The 21896-nt window shown below is 41.4% G+C and overlaps 1 protein-coding gene across 4 annotated transcripts in view; it reads left to right on the top strand.

The window, feature by feature from the left end:
* The window catches only part of nbeab (neurobeachin b), a 188961-nt gene that overhangs the window by 62426 nt on the left and 104639 nt on the right, over positions 1 to 21896 (top strand). For 2 of the 4 annotated variants that reach the window (XM_070906391.1, XM_070906390.1), the window contains exons 11-26: positions 2013 to 2121; positions 3621 to 3773; positions 5126 to 5294; positions 10564 to 10643; positions 11593 to 11655; positions 12042 to 12139; positions 12599 to 12691; positions 14544 to 14652; positions 14757 to 14838; positions 14948 to 15071; positions 15765 to 15957; positions 16669 to 17676; positions 18590 to 18807; positions 19025 to 19178; positions 20084 to 20264; positions 21457 to 21578. In XM_070906391.1, the coding sequence (XP_070762492.1) occupies positions 2013 to 2121; positions 3621 to 3773; positions 5126 to 5294; positions 10564 to 10643; positions 11593 to 11655; positions 12042 to 12139; positions 12599 to 12691; positions 14544 to 14652; positions 14757 to 14838; positions 14948 to 15071; positions 15765 to 15957; positions 16669 to 17676; positions 18590 to 18807; positions 19025 to 19178; positions 20084 to 20264; positions 21457 to 21578 (2956 nt within the window). Of the gene's footprint in view, positions 1 to 2012; positions 2122 to 3620; positions 3774 to 5125; positions 5295 to 10563; positions 10644 to 11592; positions 11656 to 12041; positions 12140 to 12598; positions 12692 to 14543; positions 14653 to 14756; positions 14839 to 14947; positions 15072 to 15764; positions 15958 to 16668; positions 17677 to 18589; positions 18808 to 19024; positions 19185 to 20083; positions 20265 to 21456; positions 21591 to 21896 lie in introns of all 4 variants that reach the window. The other 2 variants (XM_070906393.1, XM_070906392.1) reach the window with 2 other exon arrangements.

Here is a 21896-nt window from a genome sequence, read left to right as displayed (position 1 = left end):
ATGTGGCTGTTCTCAACAACCTCGAATAGTGATTTAAAAAACATTCCTTTTAATAAGCATCTAATCTCATGTTACTGTGTGCCACCTTGAATTCCAAACAGCAGGGATATAACATCAATCACTACTGCTTTGCCAAATTGGAAGGAAGCTGTGCTTGCAGTAAAGGATCAGAGGCTAAACCTAGAGTTGATTGTCACCCAGTTCTGTATGCGTTCCCTTGGCTCAGTTATAGCTAAGTTGGAGTAGTAATGAGAAATGAGCAACTGCAAACTGTCAAGGTAGACAAACAGACACAGCAGAATGAAGGTCACATTCAGTCGTATGAGTTTGTATGCATGTAGTGTATGTGCAGTATCTATGGGAAAGCCTGCACAGGAGTGATTGTGTCCTTGTGATTGTTGCGCTAGAGCAGAGGCCACTAGAGGATGTGAGGGAAAGCCGATTAAGAAGTGTCACAGAGCACCACTGTCACTCAGCCAAAGGCTTCAGCTGAAAAGCTCTGCAACAAAGAAACAAGACTAGGTCGAAACCTACTATATCGCTGGATCGTGTATGGTCAATGTGCAATATTGTGGCCACATTGTTTCATGGATAGTCAGTGGTAGTGTCTCTAATGTGAATTCCTGAATATTAAATGTTCATCTGAAATTTTCTGTAGTGATCCCAGGAGGTCTTAAAGTGTACTGAAGTAGCATATCACATGACATGGTTAAGCTACGTTTCAGTCAAAACATTTTATAAATGCATTTGCAAGAACAAAACTTTCCACTCATATTTTAAGATGTTTGATTTGAAAGAGAACTTGTTCTAATTATAATTACAACTATTCTAATTATCTATTAACTCCCGCTGCTCTTTCATTCATTTCTATCTGTGGGATATCTCTCGTTTTTCTATGACTAACTCTGTGTCGAGTGTGGAGTGATTTGGAGTTATTTCTGGTGCTTTAACTGTGCACTCTCCCTCATGCGTCTCAGCGCATGGAGAACTGTTTTCTCTTCTACTGTGCTCTCTGCTGGTTTGTTACAGTGCATAACCATTGTCTCTACTTCCCCCAGCTGTAAGTTTTATGTTGTTTTCCAGTTTCATTTCTTCATGGTGAATCAGAATCAGAATCAGAAATACTTTATTGATCCCCGGGGGGAAATTATACTCAGGTATTGTACTGTTTCGGTGCCATTTGTGCGCATTGGCGAGATGTGGACTGGTTATTGATTTTAATGGGTGTGTGTTTGTGAATGTGGGTTCCAAACGGACCCAGTGGGGCATGGACCACATCCTGCTTCGCCCTTATCTCACTAGTATTAGGGTGAAGCCTATATGAAATAGAATGAGACTGGACAATCAGCTCCCAAAAACAGCTTTTTCTTCAGCTAGTTAAAGGAACCAGTGGGGCCCACAGCTTAGAGGTTAAGTAACTAATGTTTGTGCCTGTTCATTTTGAAAGAGCAATGACCAACGTTGTAACTTCATCACTCACTCAGTAAATTATGGACAGACGTTCATGTCTGTATGGATGTCCCCCGCTTTGCTGCGGTATAAAATCATCTTCAGTGCACTGCCTTTCCCTCTTGAACCCCCACCTCACACACATACATGCACACCCTGTTACAACTCGCCCCCCAGACACTCAATTAAATAAAGGGCTTTATTGGCATGAGAGTTTCAAAAACAATGTTGCCAAAGCATCAAAATACAAATTTTCCTAACATTTGGACAGTACACATTAACAGTGACATGAACATTAACAAAAAAAGTGTGTATATATATATATCCCAAGAAGCCTTCCCTTTCTTCTGAATTGAAGAGGGATGAAAGAAGTGAGCTGGAGTTCCCAGCTGATGGCTGACATCCTCTGAAAATGACCTTGTTTTTCTTACTCTCTGCAACACTGTGTCTTCATGCTACTGTAGTTATAGATAGTATAGAATAATTCCTTCACCATCTGAAGAGTGTGTGAATAGATGTGTATTTTATCCCTGTGTGAGAAGTTATGTCCTCTTGTTTTGCAGTGTCACTCTTCTGGTCTTTCTGGTTGAGCTGCTCAAGAGCTCTGTGGCCATGCAGGAGCAAATGCTGGGAGGAAAGGGCTTTTTGGTGATTGGATACCTGTTAGAGAAGGTATGGTAGAGCCTCCATTACATATTGCAACTGTTTCCTAACCTTAGTGACACATCAGTAGTACTGTATCATTTACACTTTTGTTCTCAGGAAAAGGTTATACAAGTGGTCCCAATACACATAGACCAATAGTCTGGGAGCAGGCAGACTCATCACAGCAACTGTTCTCACTTTGAACTCTTCATTTTCCTTCTTGAGTAAAATAATGAAAGGGAAATGATACACTGATGTGAAGAGTTTTTCTCTGAAAAACCCATCTGCTTTTGAAAGTTCTTTCACCTTCCCCACTATGAAAGTGCACTGTATTTTGTCTGCATTGTCAACAGTCTGATCTCCCATTGCCGGTAGCAGAGGCCTGAATGTGTCTTTGAACTAAACAGAGCTAGAGGAACACCACAAGACTACCCCCCCCCCGCATCAATCTTTATTTACCCATTTTGTGATGCATATCTAGCAGCTTGCCGGCCTCCCCAGAGTGCTGGCTGTTTTGGAGCACTGAGAAATGACTCCACTTTGTCACTCAGTGACTTGCCTGCCTGCTGGCTTCAGCTGCTGTTAACTAAAAGCCAGGCAGAGTCGGCACCTGAGAGCAGCCGTCTTTTTCTTGCTTCCTTCCCGCTGCCAGGTTTCACACTTCCACATATCGCACCATCTGTTCGTGATCTGTTTATGCCACACCTTCCCTTCTCCCCGTGCCTTCATATTTCCCTCTCTCCTGCCCTCACCAAGTCCCCACCTGGGCAGAGAACAGGTGCCAGACAGGAGCGCTAACAGTATTCGTCAAAGTGAAATTCTCTGCAAAGTCAAGCCTTGTCCTAATTTAGTTTGAACACTTGTTTAGAATTCAGCAACTTGACAAAATGAGTAAGTAGATCAATTTATCACCTATGCTAAAAGATGCTAATATGCTGCTACAGAGCATAGATAGAACACACAAAACCAAGTGATCCTTTAACTGAGCCTATATACAGGGGAATTGACAAAATGACAGGCACTTCCCGAAGAAGGACTTTATCTTTGAAGGAACTAAATGATTTCAATCATTGCTTTTTATAATTAATACTTAATTTAATACTTTTTAATGTATTAACCAAAATATATACAACATTTACACAGCACACAAAGCGGACCAAAACAATAGAAGAGTTTTTCACACATCTCTATTCTATTCTATCAACCGTCTTTCTTGTTTTAACCAACAAATCTATACATCCTGTAAGATTAGGTTCCGTTGTGCTTTTTTACTTAAAGGCCAACTTTAATGTCAATGTCAGTTTTAGGCTGCACACAACTACCAGACCCACCTTTGTGACAGAGTTACAGATGTGGTTCTCTTCTTTATGACATCTTTGTGATGATATTTTTGAAACATCTTATGAACAATTACCATAGGGTGTTGCTTTCCATAATGCAGTCAGGAAGGATAAATACATGCTTAGTATAGAAAAGGCTTCGCAATATGATTATTGTTTAACATTACTTTGTGCTTCTTCCTACAGTCATCACGTGCACACATCACCAGGGCTGTATTGGAGCAGTTCCTCTCCTTTGCAAAGTATCTGGATGGTCTGACACATGGGGCACCACTGCTGAAGCAGCTGTGTGACCACATCCTGTTCAATGCTGCCATCTGGATCCACACCCCTGCCAAGGTGAGCTCCTGCAAGTAACTCAGCCCATGAAGAGACAGGTGTCTTTACCTGTGATCAGGCTGAAGTGGATGCATATCGGGAGCTTGCAACCATAGAAGGCTTCGGTAATCTTTTGCATCATTGCTTCTGTAAAGACAAGAATTGAAACTTCAAGTCCTCATACTTGTGTTACAAAGGAAATAGGGGTGGAAATTTAGCGTGTTGTAGCATGTGTCACATTGCTGTCAGTTTTAGTGCGATTCCCCCTGGCAACAAGTGTTTGTCTAGGAATCGAGTGGAGTGGCGCACATACACCAGATATGTATATTTATAAGACATTAAATGGTTGCGTAGTTCATCACTTGCTTCTGCTTTCCTGTCCTCAACCTAACCAAGTTTTTATAACTTATACACAATGTTCCAGAGTTTTTTTCCCCCTCCTTTTAAATAATGACCCATGAAAAAATGGGATGAGGTATATCAAAGGAGCTGAGTTTGTGTGGCAAATACATTTGCCTCAGGAATGCTGCTGGTGGGCCAAGCCATGAATAAATAAAGGGAGGAAATAAATACAAAAGTGTCTGGAGGCTTGCCTGTGACACTCCTCCAAAATAGAGCATAGAGAATGAGGGAGAAAAAATGAGAGAAACAGCGAGGTAATGAAGTGGGTTAGAATGCTTTTAGCTACAACGGCACAGTGAGTTACGTTGGCTTCTTCCCTTAGGACATGCCACAAAGTCCACATTTCCTCTGTCCCTATCTGCTGCATGGGGTACAGAGATCCAGCTGTGTGAATGATGGGAGCATGCAATATGCATTAATTACATGGGCCCACTGACCTTGTCCTAATGGACAAATAAGTTCTGTTCTTTTCTCATGGAAATTACATTACCAGCAGCATGGTGTTCACTTATCTCAAGTGTTTAATTTCAGTAGCCTCAAACCATATCACATCATGCTCACATCGTAACTACACTGCCGCCTTTCATCATGACTCACATTTGACTCGTTAATATCCTATAATTTATGACACATAGAAAAAAGCCCTCAGTATTTATGGCTGGAATGGCTGTGGTGGGATTAAGGATTCTTGTCAGGTCTGTTGCTAATTACAGAGGACATGCTAATCATCACTGAACAGAGTGGAGCTGCGACAATTATGAAATTGAGTAATATAGGGTCAGTGACCATCCCTACTATACACCTGCAAAGATAATAAGCTCAGCTACTGCAATCCCCCACAATACAATGTCTTGGTTAGTCTAAAAGGGTATATAGTTCAAGAGATTGATTACACTGTGCAGTTAATAACATGTATGTATGTATGTGTGTGTGTGTGTGTGTGTGTGTGTGTGTGTGTGTTCCCACTCCAGGTACAGCTCTCTCTGTACACATACCTTTCTGCTGAGTTCATTGGCACGGCAACCATCTACAACACGATTCGTCGAGTGGGCACAGTGCTTCAGCTCATGCATGCGCTAAAGTACTACTACTGGGCCGTCAACCCAGCAGACAGCAGCGGCATCACGACAAAGGGTCTTGGTGAGCATATTTAGCATTTTCGATTTTTTTTTCAGCATAAGTCAAGTTAAGTTTATTTGCCTTTTTTTGCTGTGGAATATGATTTGATTTGATTTGGGTTGTTGTTTATATAAACTGTTTCCCATTCACCTAAGGTCTCATCCAAGTGAAGCTCAGTCTTTTGGAAAGGAAATTATTGGTAGTGAACCAATCATAATCATTGTGTGCAGTCACCAGCCTGCTATCAAAGCTTCTTCCTGAAATGGCAGCAGCTCCCCCACATTTGAAATTACTCATCCCCACACAGAAACCTCTTGCCTGTCAGCTGTTAGGACCGTGGCCATCACTGTAGATGACAGTGAGGCAGACGTGCCACATCATACTGTCATCCCCTAGGGTACTTGGTGTGTGGGTGTTAGGCCTCTGAAACCTGGGCCAGTAGTATGACTGGCATCCCCTCTTTATGAAACAACAGTACGTCACCAAGCAGGCTGTGCTGGAAGTGAAAGTGTCCTTGAACTGTCATTTCCTTTTTTCCCTCCATTATTCTTTCCTAAATCTATTTGTGTCGTAGTATAGGGGTTGTTTTATAATGGTACTGAGAGCTCAGTTTATGCTGCACCAAGGCCTGATGAAATCTACTTCCTGAAGGTTAAAGCTTGTATTCTGACAACGTTGATGTAAGCCTTGTCACACAGTCATAGGTGATTTCTTCTTTTTCCAAAAAAGGTTTCTTTACTTCCATCGACAACAATTTCTATCACATTTATTAACACTGCAAGGTGAAAACAAATTCTCACAGGCAGTGTCAGAGTTGGCTGAATGTAGCAGCATTTTAGGGTATAGATATTCCACATCAACTTCGCCTTACATTCATGATCTGTTTGAGCCGGGATCCTAATTGATTTCCTACTAATGTGGTAGTGACCTCTAGGCTGAGGTTAGCTGGGATAATGTGGGCACACATATCTGTAAGTTAGGTCATTCCGTGGGCCCCTCAATCTCACTTTTCCTGATTTTAATTAGTTCCTTATCCCATCTACTTATACTGTGTGGTGTCCCTAATCCCTTCTTATGCTGTGCAAGGAAACTTTATAAGACTCAATAAGTGATGAAAGCTCAACCTATCTAGAGCTCATGTTCTAGGATGATGAGCTATATTGAGCTTGGACTTCAGAGGAACTTTTCTCTTCTCATGACTTTATTTCTATCACGTCCACTCAGTTGCACACTCTTGGTAGGTTTTTTGTTGCTTTCACCACTGTTGAATAATAGATGTTGATGTCGAAATCACTTGTTTGGGAAATCTGTTTCTGTGTAGCCTCAGGCACTGCAGTAAAGTTCTGCTTTATATAGGAGCATCACAAGACCAAGTATTTTTCTGATTTGTTTTAAGTCAGAGATGTCAACACGGGTTGTAAAAACACCAAAATTACACACAGGATGTGCTACAGTGTACTCATTGTAGCTCCTGTACTGTGGCCAATCTTGACACAATCATATTAAGTGAAAAAATGTTGATGTAACTAAATTGATTAGTTGAACAGTGTGCTATGTGTGCCTACTACTGCGAGGATAGGTGTAGATGTCTGGGTTGGGTGCCCAGCGAATGTATGTGTTATTGGGTGACTGACGCCTGGCTATAAAACAAGCTCTTGGGATGTGTTGAGTCACCTGTCTGGAAGGGAGGGAGATGGGACTAGTGCAGGAGGTAGAACTGGATTTGGGATTGTATCTTGCTTCTTTTTGCTGATGACGTAGTCTGTTGGCTTCATTGGACCGTGCCCTTCAGCGCACACTGGCGTAGTTTCAACGTAGTGTGAAAAGGTTGCGATGAGAGTAAGCACCTCCAAGTCAGTGGCCATGGTCCACTGCCAGAAAACAGTAGATTGCCACCTTGGGTTGTGAGCAAGAATCTCAGGGTTCTGTTTGTGGGTGAGGACCACAAGATCAGCAGGTAGATTGGGCAGCAGTAATGGAGGCATTGCTTTGAACTCTGAGCAGTGGATGAGGAAAAGCTCTTGATTTACCTCCAATATATCTCCAATGCCCATGGTCATGAGTTCTGCATAGTGACTGGGCAAAATGAGGTTCTTCCACAAGGTGTCGTTGCTCAAGGGGAACGACACAGAAGTATAAAGGGGGGCTTAGGAACAAGGTAAAGAGCTCTGACACAAAGGCCATTAAAGTTTGTGTCAGAACCCAATGATGGATCATTACAATGTTGAGATGAGTCCAAAAATGGCTCTGGAGAAACAGATGCAAACGCATCGCTCAGTCCTCTGTGGTTGTGGGTTATCAATCTATAGACTATGTTTTTGATTTCAAAGAACTACAGATTTTAAAAAGCATAGTTAGGAATCACTACTTAAAGGTGAATGCAAAGAGTTTTTGCAAGGGTGTGATGAAGAGACCTGATGGAATACACACTGACACACACCTTTTCATATTGTTTTTCAATTGCCAAGAGGTATACACATGTTTTGTTAACCACCTTCCTTCAGCGAGCTTTCTCGTTAAGCCTCCTCTAAATGTAGCCCTCTCAAACACAACTGTAAATATGGAGCTGACTGTTGTTGAATTCTTGGGAGATTGTAGTGGGCTGGGAAAATGGCAGAGATTCTGCGGAAGACATATCTCGAAATGGATCGCCTTCCTGCTGTAGGTAATTCACAGAGTGGGGCTGGTTCCATTGATCTTCTGGCAGGTCAGTTTTTCTCTCTGTCCTTCTAAACTGAGAAATGACCAAACAAAGACACATAGGAAGAGGGAGAGAGTACATAATGAGGTGTTCCATTATAGGGACACAGTGAACACATTTAAAACGGAGCTCCTCCAGCTACTCTCTCTGTTTCTGGAAGTACCTCCTCTTTTTGTTCCTCAGGTCTTAATAGAGAGTGCTCTCAAATTAAAGCCATGTATCACTCGGTTACACACAGAATCACTGCTGGCACTCACAGACAGATGCCCATTGCTCAACTCTCAGTCTGTGATATGTACCCACAAACCAGCACGTAATCTGTCTCAATGTCTATCACTCTCCTTTAGTCTCTGTGTCTGCCCTGCCACTGTTTTACTAAATAATAAGTAATGATATGGGTTTGGCCAGTCACCAAATTAGTTTCAAGCTAGTTCTGTCTTGTTCCCATTGTCCCATGTGTGTACAGTAGGAATAATCTGATCAAGGCTTGTGGTTGATTTGACATTTGTGTGTGCCTCCGTTCTGATGAATTAATCTCATGCAAGACACAAATCACTGATTGCAAGGAAGTCAGGGAACGATTTGGGGCATGCATGCTCTTGTTTCAGATTTACACATTTACACCTGGGAACTCCACTGGAGCAAATGCATGTTAGATGGTGCATTAGAAAAGTCATTGCAGTTTAAAGTCAACAAACTCCAGATGCTCTAAACAAACAGGCAAAGCGTACGTCAGTTGCAATCTGAGAACTCTGGAAACCAATTATTGCTGCTACTATTAAAAATACGTGTTGCATTAGACGGTTTTGTTCAGCCTTTGTTTATTTAAAAGCATCAAAGGAGGGAACATATACAGGACTCATGCTATTGTGTATGCCCGTGACTTTATTATCATCAGTCATAAGCCGAAATAAGATTCCTGCATTAATCACATGGACATGAATTGTTTTTCAATAGACTCTTTCTCCTTGTGCCCTTGGGATGCAGGAAGTAAAGCAATATGTGAATGAGAAACAAGGGCTGCGCAGAGCTGCTGAGCATAATTGGTCGTGAATAACTTGGATGCAGTGGCTGCGGTAATAATGTTCTTATCATCCCTTCCATGTCAGCCTGTGTCCCTGCACTGGGTTTTCCTCTCTCACTCAATTAATCAGTGTCGAGTTGCAGCGGCACTTGCCAACCTCCTGCAACCTCAGGGAGCCTCATCATTGATTACATTGACTTGCTGTTGGAGCAGCAGGATGGTCAGGTGTCTACTGCTGTTGTATCTGTCATTGTGGTGCTGTCCCCATTTCAAATGAACATGTGTCCAGCCAAGGTGTAGGTTCGGAGTTTATCAGGGCTGAGAGGAGAAGAACACATTAGACATTGGGCAAAGTGACCAGGTTTCCCTGAAAGGCTTTTGCTGTTGTATTTGGCCCAGTTACTGTCATTTAATACCTCTGCAAATGGAAAAGACTTTGTCAGTGTGTTTATGCCTGGCTGGCTGCACAGGATGAATAAGAAATGAATGAATATATGCCAGGTTTTACCGCCAAAATGGAGCCTTTGTACAGTGAGAGTGCTGCTAATCTTAAGGGGATTCATGTTTTTATTGTTAAAAGTGGTAATGTATGCCATATCCTGTATTTTCTGATGCGTGTGAATAGCTCTGTGTTGTATTGATCTGCCTGTTGCTGAAGCCCATTAGTGTGCTTACTCAGTGTACGTGCAAACACGTTTTGGTTAAAAACAAAAGAGCTCAGCATATTAACTAGAATCTGACCGTGTCAAAATTCATTCTTCTGCCAACCAAACCAATACAGCATCAGCAGCTCAGTGATATGACAGTTAATCAATGCTTTCCGTCATATTCTGTCATTCTTCTTTATTTGCACGGCATATATACAAGTGCCGACAGCGTTCAGCCCGTCAGATGTTGAATCAGGTTCATGACAGGGATGGATTGCAATGTGAGGCTAACTTCAGAGTACTCTGGGTAGTTTTAATGAGCTGTTGGAAAGTGTGATGGGCAGGTGTGACAATAGTGACCTTGGGCTGGCTGCCTGGGCATTAGGTATGTTGTGACAGAGACTAGCTGGGCTACACACAGACTTTGGATGCAGCATGAATGATAAATACATTTGAGTCAGATACTCATAATGACCTCTCCTGAAGCATTCTATGTATATACAATATATTCTACTAATTGTTAATGTACAAATGATTCTCTGTTTACAAAGTGAGATTGGCTTTACATGATACACTCTCCGTCTAGGTTGTTCGTAAAACCTGGTGAAACTTTTCACACATTTAAGGCGAATCTAGTAAATCAGTACAAAACTGATGATTCAGCAATGAAAACTGAAGATGTCTTTGAAGATCTCCCTGTTTTGTCTTCTTTTTTTTCAAAAGCTCAAAGGAGGAGAACACAAGACATAAATTAGAGAAATATTTCATTATCAATCAAACAAAACATCAAAAAGGAACTTTAGATCATGAAAATAAATGTGAAAATGTAGAGGAGACTGGAAAACAGAACGGTATCTTATTAGGTGCCAATACTTTCTCTCTCAGTTTTATTGCTTCTGTCATTCTCTCCAACTACAGATGGTCCAAGGCCGACCCAGAAAGAAATCATTTCTCTGCGGGCATTCATGCTTCTCTTCCTCAAGCAACTCATCCTGAAGGTATATCCCACCTGTCTTCATGCCTCGCAGCCCCTCACACGGCTTGATTTTGAGCTGCACTGAGAAAATATGGAGATTGTCAATTCTCCTTGTGTTATCCTTTAAAACGTTCTGCTGGTCTGCTCCGTAATAAATTCAGTGCTATTTATTTATTTATTTATTTATTTATTTATTCTGAAAAGTGTGTGCTTGTAAGAAAACCAGATGTGCTGTAAGTCAAGTCAAGAGAAAATTAATAAATTACAGTTTTGATAATTATTTAACCATTTAAGTAATTTATCAAGTAAAAATAACAAACATTTGTTGGTTACAGCTTATCAAATGAGACAGATTTATGTTTTTCTTTGCTTCACTAAATTGTAATGGACTACCTCTGGGTTTGCTGACTGTTTATCATACAAAGTTAGCCCTTATAAGGTGTCACTTCTGGGTCTGGAAATGTACGACAGGTATTTGGCTCTCCTATTTTCCTGACTAAATGAGTTGAATTATTTAAGAAATAAATTTTTATGTTTTATGCTGCACAGTTTTAGTTGGTGTATTGCTGCCCACATCCCAGCATGCCATACCTCTAGAGATAATTATCCTGGTGCGTTCTGTAACAGACTTTCCAGGGCATGGCAGAAATAAGAGGAATTTTAACACTGGACAGAAACAGGCTTGGTGTCTGCATGTTATCACCAGGCCAAACTTCTTAGGCAAACGAGTGTCAATCTGTTTGTTGTAGAAACCTAAATTCAAAAGACTGATACATCAATTGCAAACCCAGTCTAAGCACAACAATAGCAATTGACACAGTGGGGGCCATAACACTTAGCGTTCTTCCTCCAGTATTTCTTTTTCTAGGCAGAGATACTGTACCTCTGTAATGTAGTAACCCTTCTCCGGTTATTTGCCTAGTACATCATTAAATTGTTTTATCTGTTTTCCTATTTTTGCATTCTTTCAGGACCGAGGTGTGAAGGAGGATGAGCTGCAGAGCATCCTGAACTATTTGTTAACAATTCATGAGGTACATGAGAGTCTTTCTATACTCCAAGTGAATTCACTCAGTGTGTTAGTGTGCCACTTTGCTGCACTAAGCTACAAGGTCATATTTCATCTTCAGAGTTGCTATTCTAGGAGAAGTTTATTTTTTCCAGCATTTAAACTAACCAGCAAGATGAATTAATCATTTCTATTAGCAATGGGTCAGCCACTGCCCCTGTACTATTGTAAGGTGTACCAGGGACCCAGGTGTATTCTGCAATTGCAGGTGATACAATTGCAATGCACATACATTATGTCTTTGCTGCAGCTGCAGTTACAGAGTCTTAGCAAAGAACAAAAACTGTATTCTCGCACCTGCTCCCTTTTATATTTATCTCTCATCATCTTTCTCTCCTGGTTTGTTTGTAGGATGAGAATCTGCATGATGTGTTGCAGTTGGTGGTAGCCCTCATGTCTGAGCATCCAGCCTCCATGATCCCTGCTTTTGACCAGAGAAATGGAATACGGTAAGCCCCTCAGGGGAAGACACAATCCCTTCGCTGTTGAGGCACAAAATGAAGAGGTGATTTCACAAAATAAACCTAAGCACCTAACACTGGTGCTGTTGCTGTGTGCCTATGAGATGCATGAATAATTCATAAGTTCAGTGAGAAAAAAACTATGCATGGAAAAGTAACAATATTAACATATTGATTTCACAATATGACACGGATGATCAAACTTACCCCATGTGATCCTATAAAATATAAATGTACACAGTGTAGCACTACTTGTGAGTTCTAAGGAATTCATTGAGGAAAGGCTGCTGCTTTCATTAGGACATTCATTTAATGCTAATGTAAATTCTCCCTGAAGGAAAGTGGTTGTCAGCTAACCAGTGCAGAGCCTTTTCATCAACAGGGCTATATTTTATTCTGTCAAGACAGTGTGCTGTTGCCAGCTTTCGCTGCTTGTGTCTATTCCAGGGTAATCTACAAGCTCATGGCCTCTAAGAGTGAAAGCATTCGAGTACAATCCCTCAAAGTCCTTGGGTACTTCCTCAAGCATTTGGGCCACAAGTAAGTAACCCATTCTAAGTTGTGTAGTAGACTGTAATTACACACAAGTGTTTTTATAATGAATAGTCTAAAGATGAATGAATCGTCACGTTTTAAAAAGAGGTGTCTGTTATGTGTCTAATTCTGTTATCTACTCTGTTGTTTTGCCATTATTAAGAATTTCCATGTATATGCAATGTCCAAGTTACAAACATTACGATAGGCTACTAGGTTAGAAAGGGAAAAATTATAAATCAGGCTTTACATTCAGAGAGATGATTCATCTGTTCCTGCCACTCCTTTGAAAAAGTGTGCAATTAGAGGAGCCAAAAAACTTTTGACTGGATGCCAGTTTTGCAAATTAGGGTGCACTTCTTTGTAGAACACCTGAATTCCTGGCATTGTGCCCTAAAACCATTACTTCACATAAGAAAATGGTGGAAGAGGTCCAAGTTACTGTGAAATAAATAATAAACTAACCACTAGGATGTCAGCATATCCTCTTTATGCTGCACATTGGAGAGGAGAGAGAGAGAATACCACGGGTGGATAACCTATGACTCAAAATGTGGGATGCAGGGATGGATGGAGAAGATATGGGGGTTTTGCTGTGCTCACAATGGTGGAGCACCAGGTGTTGGGGTGTTACTGGAGCCTGCTGAATGGAGAGAAAGGGCAGCCATAAGCACATACTAGACCACCCCAGACGCAAGCGAAAGGCCTATATCCTCAAGGGACGTGAGGGCTTCATGAAAGCCTGCCTTTCACCCCTCACTTTAATAGCTTTCATACATTTTAAAGCACTATCCTCGTTCACTATGAGCTCCAGTGCAACTCATAAAGAATTAAACACGTTTCTTCTGCTATCACTTTTTCATAATTTTACATTTATTAGATCAGTGATGTTAGATATTGTTAGTTCTGTTTGGGTTGATGAGTTAGATAATAAGTATGATGTGATCTACAGATTTGTCTTTGGGGCAGTGCAGTACAAAACAGAGAGAAAAGCCAGGATATATGACATACGCTTGGTTCAAACTTCTGTCCTATTCATAAACTATAAGATAAAACTTGTGATGAGTATAATTAATGTCAGATTTATAGTTTTGGAACTAGATATGCTTCCTGCTGTATGATTACGTCATGCCTCTAACGGCAGTGTATTTAATCTCTTCTCACTGAAAAGCATACATCCAATTTTCATATTTTAAACTGTGTCCCTTAATTTTAGCATGGTCTTAACTGACGATTTAAACTATATTCACAGAAAAAGAGAGTGACTTTGTCTGGATTTACACTGATGAAAGCATTTACAAGAAGGCCTCTCCTCCCACTGTGCCTCGTTGGTTGAGCAGATTTATACAAGTTCCACCTCAGCTTGCTATGCATCATCAGTCTACCCTTTTCTCCCAAATGTCCATATTTATACAGTCGACAGAAATGCTACTCCTCTCCTAAGTGTTCAAATTGCTAGCTTCTGCAAAATACAAAAAAAATTGTGGCATCAGCTTTGGCTTAGCATTGTGACAGCAGTCCTTATGCTGTTTGCAGAAGTAGTTTGTCACTGTTGAACCCATTCACCTGTGGTATACCTATGTTGTATCTTGGAGCCATTCCTAGTGACAGGCTAACTTCATTATCCTACACACCTCCAACAGAATTCCCCCAATTTATGACAGCAGGCAGTTCCTGACACTCTCCAGAGCCCGGCTCCCTGTGGGAGAGAATAGGGAAGCAAGCTGACGGCACTCACTGATCCTTTCAGTGGCTTAGGGAGCTCTAAACAAGCCACTTTACCATTATGTCTGTGTGTGTGTGTGTGTGTGTGTGTGTGTGTGTGTGTGTGTGTGTGTTTGTGTGTGCTTATCCACAGAAGGAAGGTGGAGATCATGCACACACACAGCCTCTTTACTCTCCTGGGAGAGAGGCTCATGATGCACACCAACACTGTGACCGTGACGACCTACAACACTCTGTACGAGGTAACAAAACATTTTCCTCTCAAATATCCCAACATTACTGCACCATGGGTCTCTGTGTACAGAATGTGTGACTGATGTCTTTTCCTCCCCGCTTCCCGCACCAGATTCTGACAGAGCAAGTGTGCACACAGGTAGTTCACAAACCTCATCCTGAGCCCGACTCCAGCGTCAAGATTCAGAACCCAAGTAAGACTGTGACAGCCTGTTCACGTTGAGTTTTATTCTTTCGAAAGTACTCGGCTCTCTGGTAAAATTGACAATATGTGTATATATTTTTGTTTGCATGTGATATCAGTGATTCTCAAGGTGGTAGCCACCTTATTGAAGAACTCCGCCCCCAGCACAGAGCTTATGGAGGTTCGACGGCTCTTCCTTTCAGACATGATCAAACTGTTCAGCAACAGCCGAGAGAACAGACGGTGAGCAGAACTTAAATCTTGCTGATTAATGTATCAAAGAAAAGAGAAAAAAACACACTGTTCCTTGCTCCTTGTACCATGTTGAATAGGCTTATATTGATGCTGAATCATCTTTATACGTGCACATGTTCTGTGACAGTTTTTGACAATTACTCATTCCTGCTTTCTCTCTTTTTCACTCTCACACCCAATCTCTCCTTCTGACACACACACACACACACACACACACACACATTTTCAATGACATAATTAGCCTAAAATCAATAGGCAGAAAGAGCTTCGTCATGTCAAAGAGTTGAATTGAAAAGAACACGTCATTGATTTTCACTTTCTGTCTCCTTTCTATCTTGGCTATGATTTTGTTTTGTGAAATGCTGCTGCCAAATAAACAAATTAATATATGAATTGCCAAATGATCAAAACAATCTTGAATAAAATACTAAATAGCACCTGTATATTCTTTTGACACAGAGAATGATTTTGAGGAGAAGTAGAAAGAACAATTGGCCTGAATTATTTTTAATTTTGATGGAAAAATTAAAAGAATGTCATTGTAAATTAGACCTCGTATCACCAACATCAATTGTAAATGTTAAACTTGCTAAAGAGTTTATTTAAATTACTCAAACGTATTATCTGGCAGACATAAGGCAGATTTTATTTGTTGATTGTGTGGTGATGTGCATGTTGCAGGTGTCTGCTTCAGTGCTCCGTATGGCAGGACTGGATGTTTTCTCTTTGCTACATCAACCCTAAAAACTCTGATGAGCAGAAGATCACTGAGATGGTGTACAACATCTTTCGTATTCTACTCTACCATGCCATCAAGTATGAGTGGGGAGGATGGCGTGTGTGGGTGGACACACTCTCTATAGCCCACTCTAAGGTGTGTACTGTACTATACTACAACAAAGAGGAAACTTTGACCTCTGCTCTTGAGGGAGACATTTTCATCTATTTTGACTTAGCTTCTTCTGAACTGTTCTTAACAGTTGTTTGTATCATAGATATGTGGCTAATTTTATTATTAAAGGTCCTGCATGGAGTTTTCAGAAAGTCGTTGTTTTTAATGACACCGGTTGCTGTGAAGTGAACGGCAGTCAGCATCGTTGCTCGTGCCCACAGTCTGTAGGCGAGCGAGCCAAAACAGTGAAGTGACATACACCAGACTGACTTACAATAATATTTAGAATAATGTTACTATCTGTAATGTTCCTATATTTTATTTGGACCATTGGCTCAGTGATACTTTGCAAGTCACTTCATCAACTAATGTTACGAAGCAATGCCAGATCAATGCCGTATAGCTAAGTTACAGCTAGCTGGCTAAACCTAACGTTACCTTAGCTCAGGTTACAGGTTACAGTACAGCGAGTTGTCCACTCCTTTTAGAAAGCAATCATTAGTTATACACTAGGGTTGGGCGATATGTTAAGTTTTTCTGTTATAGGCAACCGGGAAAGTTGGGGAGGGTCTCATTTTTTAAGTGACATTACACTCCATTTACATATTGGCAATAAAAAGCGATTAATACATGTAAATTGTTGCATAATGTTATACATATGGCACCTTTAATATAATGTTTCCATTTTTGTAGGTGACATATGAGGCCCATAAAGAGTACTTGGCTAAGATGTATGAAGAGTACCAGCGCCAAGAGGAAGAGAATATTAAAAAAGGGAAGAAAGGTTTGGTCAGCACCATCTCTGGTCTATCTGCTCAGGCCTCTGGCATCAAGGGCGCGGCTGAGATCAGAGAAATGGACGATAACTCCCAGACACCTGAGAGTGAGAAGGATTATGAGAGTGCAGACTCGCGCAACCTGCTGGCTGAAGGGAAAGGGCCTGAAGAGGGCCTCAGAGGACCGGGGGGTACAGTAGATGGGGTCAGGGTCGAAGTTCATGACCTTCTGGTGGACATCAAGGCTGAGAAGGTGGAGGCAACAGAGGTTAAGCTAGAGGATATGGATTTGTCCTCTGAAACTCTGGGGGTATCTGTGAATGGAGCACTGGTGGAGGTGGATTCCCTGTTGGATAATGTTTATTGTGCTGCTGTGGAAAAGCTCAGCAGCAATGTCAACATTGTGCTGTTGCCAAAGAGCAGCATGGATGACCAAAATGCACCCCCTCTCATTACGCTAGATGATGACAAGGACAGCATTCCTAACAGCAACAACTTCCTGTTTGGCAAGGTGGCAGGCAGCATGGAGGACAAGCTACTGCCTCAGCTCAGTCCAGCGAAGCCTCTAGTCCTGCCCAGCCCAGAGCCTACAGTCCACACCAGCACCAGTGATGAACTGGGCCTTCTTGCTCATATGACGGGCAGCTCTGAGCTTGGCTCCTTACCCAGTATCTTGGAGAAGGATGAGTTTGAACTACAGACAGCCTTGGAGGGCATCAGCTCAGTGGCTGGTACAGAGGCTGAGGTCTCCTCCAAAAGCCCAGAGGTCACTGAGGGCACAGCTGCAGTGACATCTGAAGGGGACCCCTCGACTGTTAAGACCAGTGATGCAGGAGATGCAACAAGCAACACTTCTGAAACCGAGAGATCAGATGATAGCAAAGACAAGGAAATGAAGAAGATTCAGACGACAGCCACCACACAGGTTTGTCCGAAGCTAAATCATCATGTAGTTCATTCATGAAATTTGAGTTATCCAATAATATCCAACACAAAACAACATTTTCAGACTGTGTCATGAAAGAAATTAGGTTCATTGACTTCACCGATTTCAAAATAACCGGAAAGCTTAGTCAGAGAGAAATAAAACAGTAGACGATCATGAATGCTGAAACATAGCAGCGGCAGGGTCAAAGAGTGGAAAGTGAGGAGGGAGGGACACCATTTGCCATTGTCAGGATGTGTTGGCCTTTAGTGAACATTTCTATATTAACAGACCCATAGGGATCATTCCTTTGCCCAACTCTGGTTGTAATGGGGACAGGATGGCCTGGTGCACATCAAGCAACATCCCTCTGAGACTCAGGAAAGTGGGCTGCTAGAATAGTTGGATGAGCCAACAGAGGGCAGAAATAGACAAAGCACGTCTTCTGCAACAATCGCCTGGGATTTGTTCATTGCTCTCCTCCTCTCGTATGAGCTGTGCTCTTTCTCAGAGGTCAGGCCCTTTTGCCTGGACTGGGTCACTGATGGAGGGCCAGTGGGAGGCAGGGTTTATTTTTAAACCATTCCCTGCTGTTGCGTAATTGCTCATGTTCAATTCATTGCTGCTGCTTTTCAACCAAGCTTTTTTTTGCAGCACCTTGCTGACTCATTTATCTTATGTTTAGAGGTTGCATTGAGCTTGTTGTATTTTTTCTTTACCCACAGGCAGGAATAGGTTATTTGAGGACTCCCTTTAATCTGGAAATTCATCATTTACAGTGAATAGTATGACAGTAGCATTATATCTCCTTAAGGGTGCACTATCAATCTTGACTGAAGAATAGGCTTAGCGACTAGTTTGTGCGCAGTATCTCATGACACTGTTTTTTACTGATCAACTGGTCTCCTATCAGAGTCTACATGGCCGCCTAGCCACTCAGATGGAAAGGGACATACGTGTGGACTTGGGCTTCAGGGGGATGCCCATGACAGAGGAACAGCGGCGTCAGTTCAGCCCCGGCCCACGGACCACCATGTTCCGCATCCCAGAGTTCAAATGGTCAGCCATGCACCAGAGACTGCTCACTGACCTGCTGTTTGCACTGGAGAGTGACGTCCATGTCTGGAGGAGGTGTGTGAAGTGGTTTATGTGCGCTTGAGAGAGACAGAGAGGGAGGGTGGGCATGGTGCTTGTAGTGTAGCTTGTAGTAATTTATTGAATTTTGCTTTTTTAATACATCTTTAAAATGTTTTTAGTTTAATTCACAATATAATTGTCATATAATTTATATCATGTGAAAAATGCTTGTACCCATAATAATCCAATTTTTCCCCTCCTTCCCCTACAGCCACTCCACCAAATCTGTCATGGACTTTGTTAATAGTAATGAGAACATTATTTTTGTCCACAACACCATCCACCTCATCTCACAAATGGTAGACAACATCATTATCGCTTGTGGAGGGATCCTGCCCCTTCTCTCAGCGGCCACCTCTCCTTCTGTAAGTGTGCCACACTGTTTTCACTGTGGGGAAATAATGCCATCTAGTGGTAGTTTATTATAACTGTTCAGTCTATGGTTGTCTGTAGTTTATTACAGTACAGTATGTTCCTGTGGGAAATAAGACTTGTTTGGGTTTAATGATTGGGGCCAACTTTATTTGCTAAGCTTCACTCTGCAACAATTAATGCTGAGGACATTATGTTGGTACAATTTCACATGTTTATAATTGTGTCATTCATTTTTACTTTTTTTATCTACTGTAATTATCAGATTCAATTTGCAGTCTTGAACTGAAATAGATTTTAATCAATTTTGTTTATTTTGTCTGTTCATGTCTTGACTGCTGAGGGTATTATTTATGTTATTTTAATTTATCGCCCTTAATTTCACACTGTATTCACAACCCATTTGTGCTCATTAAATAGATCTGAAAATGTACTATCCTTCTGCACCGATGCAGATGACATTCTTTCTGAACCTCTCCATGGTTCAACAAAAAAGAAAGGACAGCTGACAAAAAAGTGTCTCCTTTGGCTCAACCCCCAAAAAAGTATTTGACAAAATATCACCTTAGGTGGGGTTTGATCGTCAGCTGAACTCAGATTATACTCTCTATCAGTTTATACAACAATATATTGTTTCCTCAGAGATGAGACCTTACTCACCCTCACCTAATAATAATGGTCCATTCTGCTGCCCTCTTCCTGACCTGAAACTGAGCGTCTCTGTTCTAAATTCAGCAGCACCCACCACTATGTTTATATGTGTGATATGCCCATCTTTCCATATGGTTTCTGTTAGAAAAATAATGCTTTTATCAGACAAGAGAATGTGGCAGTGATGATAATGTACATGTGCACTTTTATTTTATGTGACTGGTGTCTTCCTTGTTGCTTGTACAAGACGGAGTTGGAGAACATTGAGGCAACACAGGGCATGACCTCAGAGACCGCCATCACTTTCCTGTCCCGTCTCATGGTCCTGGTAGACGTGTTGGTGTTCTCGAGCTCCCTCAATTTCAGTGAGATTGAGGCTGAGAAGAACATGTCTTCTGGTGGCCTGATGCGTCAGTGCCTCAGACTTGGTAAGATCACAATTGTATGTTTGCTGCCATAGATGTGAATGTCAATCAGTGTGGTGGGGAAGTGAAACAATTACAGTATCTTTATGTGGGGTTTTGGGAGGTAAACTGCATCTTTTGCTAGTTACACTGGAAAATTGATGAGCTAGAAAATGCCATGACAGTATTCTCTTCACACACTCTAATAATTCCTCTAATCCCTGAAAATCCTCTGTTTGATCAGCAAAGCTAATTAATTTAAGAGTCCTTTGGTAATTACTAAATTGGAGAATGTGCAGGGTTTTGCTTCGGTTTTTAGCAGTCAAAAATGACAGGATCATCATTTCAGAATTCATAGGGAATAATTTGCTAATGGTAGGCTTTTAAATGCAGCTGCTAAATTCAGAATTTGTAAATTGTGAATTTTATTGAATCAACTGTAAAATTTAGAATTCAATTGTTTTAGAAGAATTATTTGATACATAAAGCAAACATAGAAAATGTGTGTCTTTGTGTCTGTTTTTGTCTTATGCGTGTGAGAGTGTTTCTGTGTCTATATCTGTTTCTGCCTGTGGGTCTGGGTGGGCGTGAGCCTGTGTTTGCTCGACTGTTGACTCCAAGTTGTGCTCTGGGGGATGGGAAATAGCCTTCAGACTTCACAGTGTCCTTGTTGCAAACATACAATTTCTCATCACTGCTTCAGTGTGAAATCAGTCTGGCTGGTGATTTTACTCCCGGTCTCTGTTCTGGCAGCCTGGAACAAATTGTCATCAGAGATAACTGATTAGTTTTAAAGAGGTCATGCATGTTATCAACATTTAATTTCCATTTAAGTCTGAAATGAGAGCTTTTCTGTATGCTGCGTGTTTGTGTTTGTGTTTGTCTGTGTGTGTGTGTGTGTGTGTGTGTGTGTGTGTGTGTGTGTGGAGATGTATTACTTATGTTGTGGGGATGTAAATCTGGTTACACAGTCACATTGTGGGGACTCGCCTTCCTTTTGAGGACAAAACGCAAGTCCCCATATTGTAAATTATAAAATCTTAGGGTGAAGACTTGGTTTAAGGTAAGGGTAAGGTTAGGCTTAGGTGTTAGGCTTAGGTTAAGGGTTAGGGTAAAGGTTAGTGGTGGTTAGGGTTAGGGTAAGTCACCAGGAAATTAATGCAATGTTCTCTGAAGTGATGGAAAAACGACTGTGTGTGTTTGTGTCTGTGTGCAGTGTGTTGTGTGGCTGTTAGGAACTGTCTGGAGTGCAGGCAAAGACACAGAGACAGGGGAAAGTCTTCCATTCCCAACAACAAGACTCAGGAAATTCTGCTAAATGCTGTGACTTCCAGCAAGGTAGGATGTAATGTCATAACTTTGGTTTCTGTGCCCCTACTTCAAAGTTTCATCTTTACAATGCATTTTACTGTAAGAACACTTTGCCCCATGCTCATGTGACATTAAATCAGTTTTCCTATTCTAAGCGTCATTTATGCTTCCTATGATACTAAATCTGTCTTTGTGTACTACCCCTACAAATGTACAAAACATTCTTTCAGTTCCACATTTGTCACATTTGCTTATCCCTACAGTTAAGTAAGTAATAGCAAAAACTTGTTTAATTGAGCTTCGACTAAACAGAGTAGCATGTCATATTGTGTTATCTTTTTGCTT

The sequence above is a fragment of the Enoplosus armatus genome, chromosome 5, assembly GCF_043641665.1.
Source record: "Enoplosus armatus isolate fEnoArm2 chromosome 5, fEnoArm2.hap1, whole genome shotgun sequence".
In the NCBI taxonomy this organism is placed as follows: domain Eukaryota; kingdom Metazoa; phylum Chordata; class Actinopteri; order Centrarchiformes; family Enoplosidae; genus Enoplosus; species Enoplosus armatus.
Note: the sequence above shows the minus strand (reverse complement) of the source record. Positions and strands in the feature narration are given on the sequence as shown.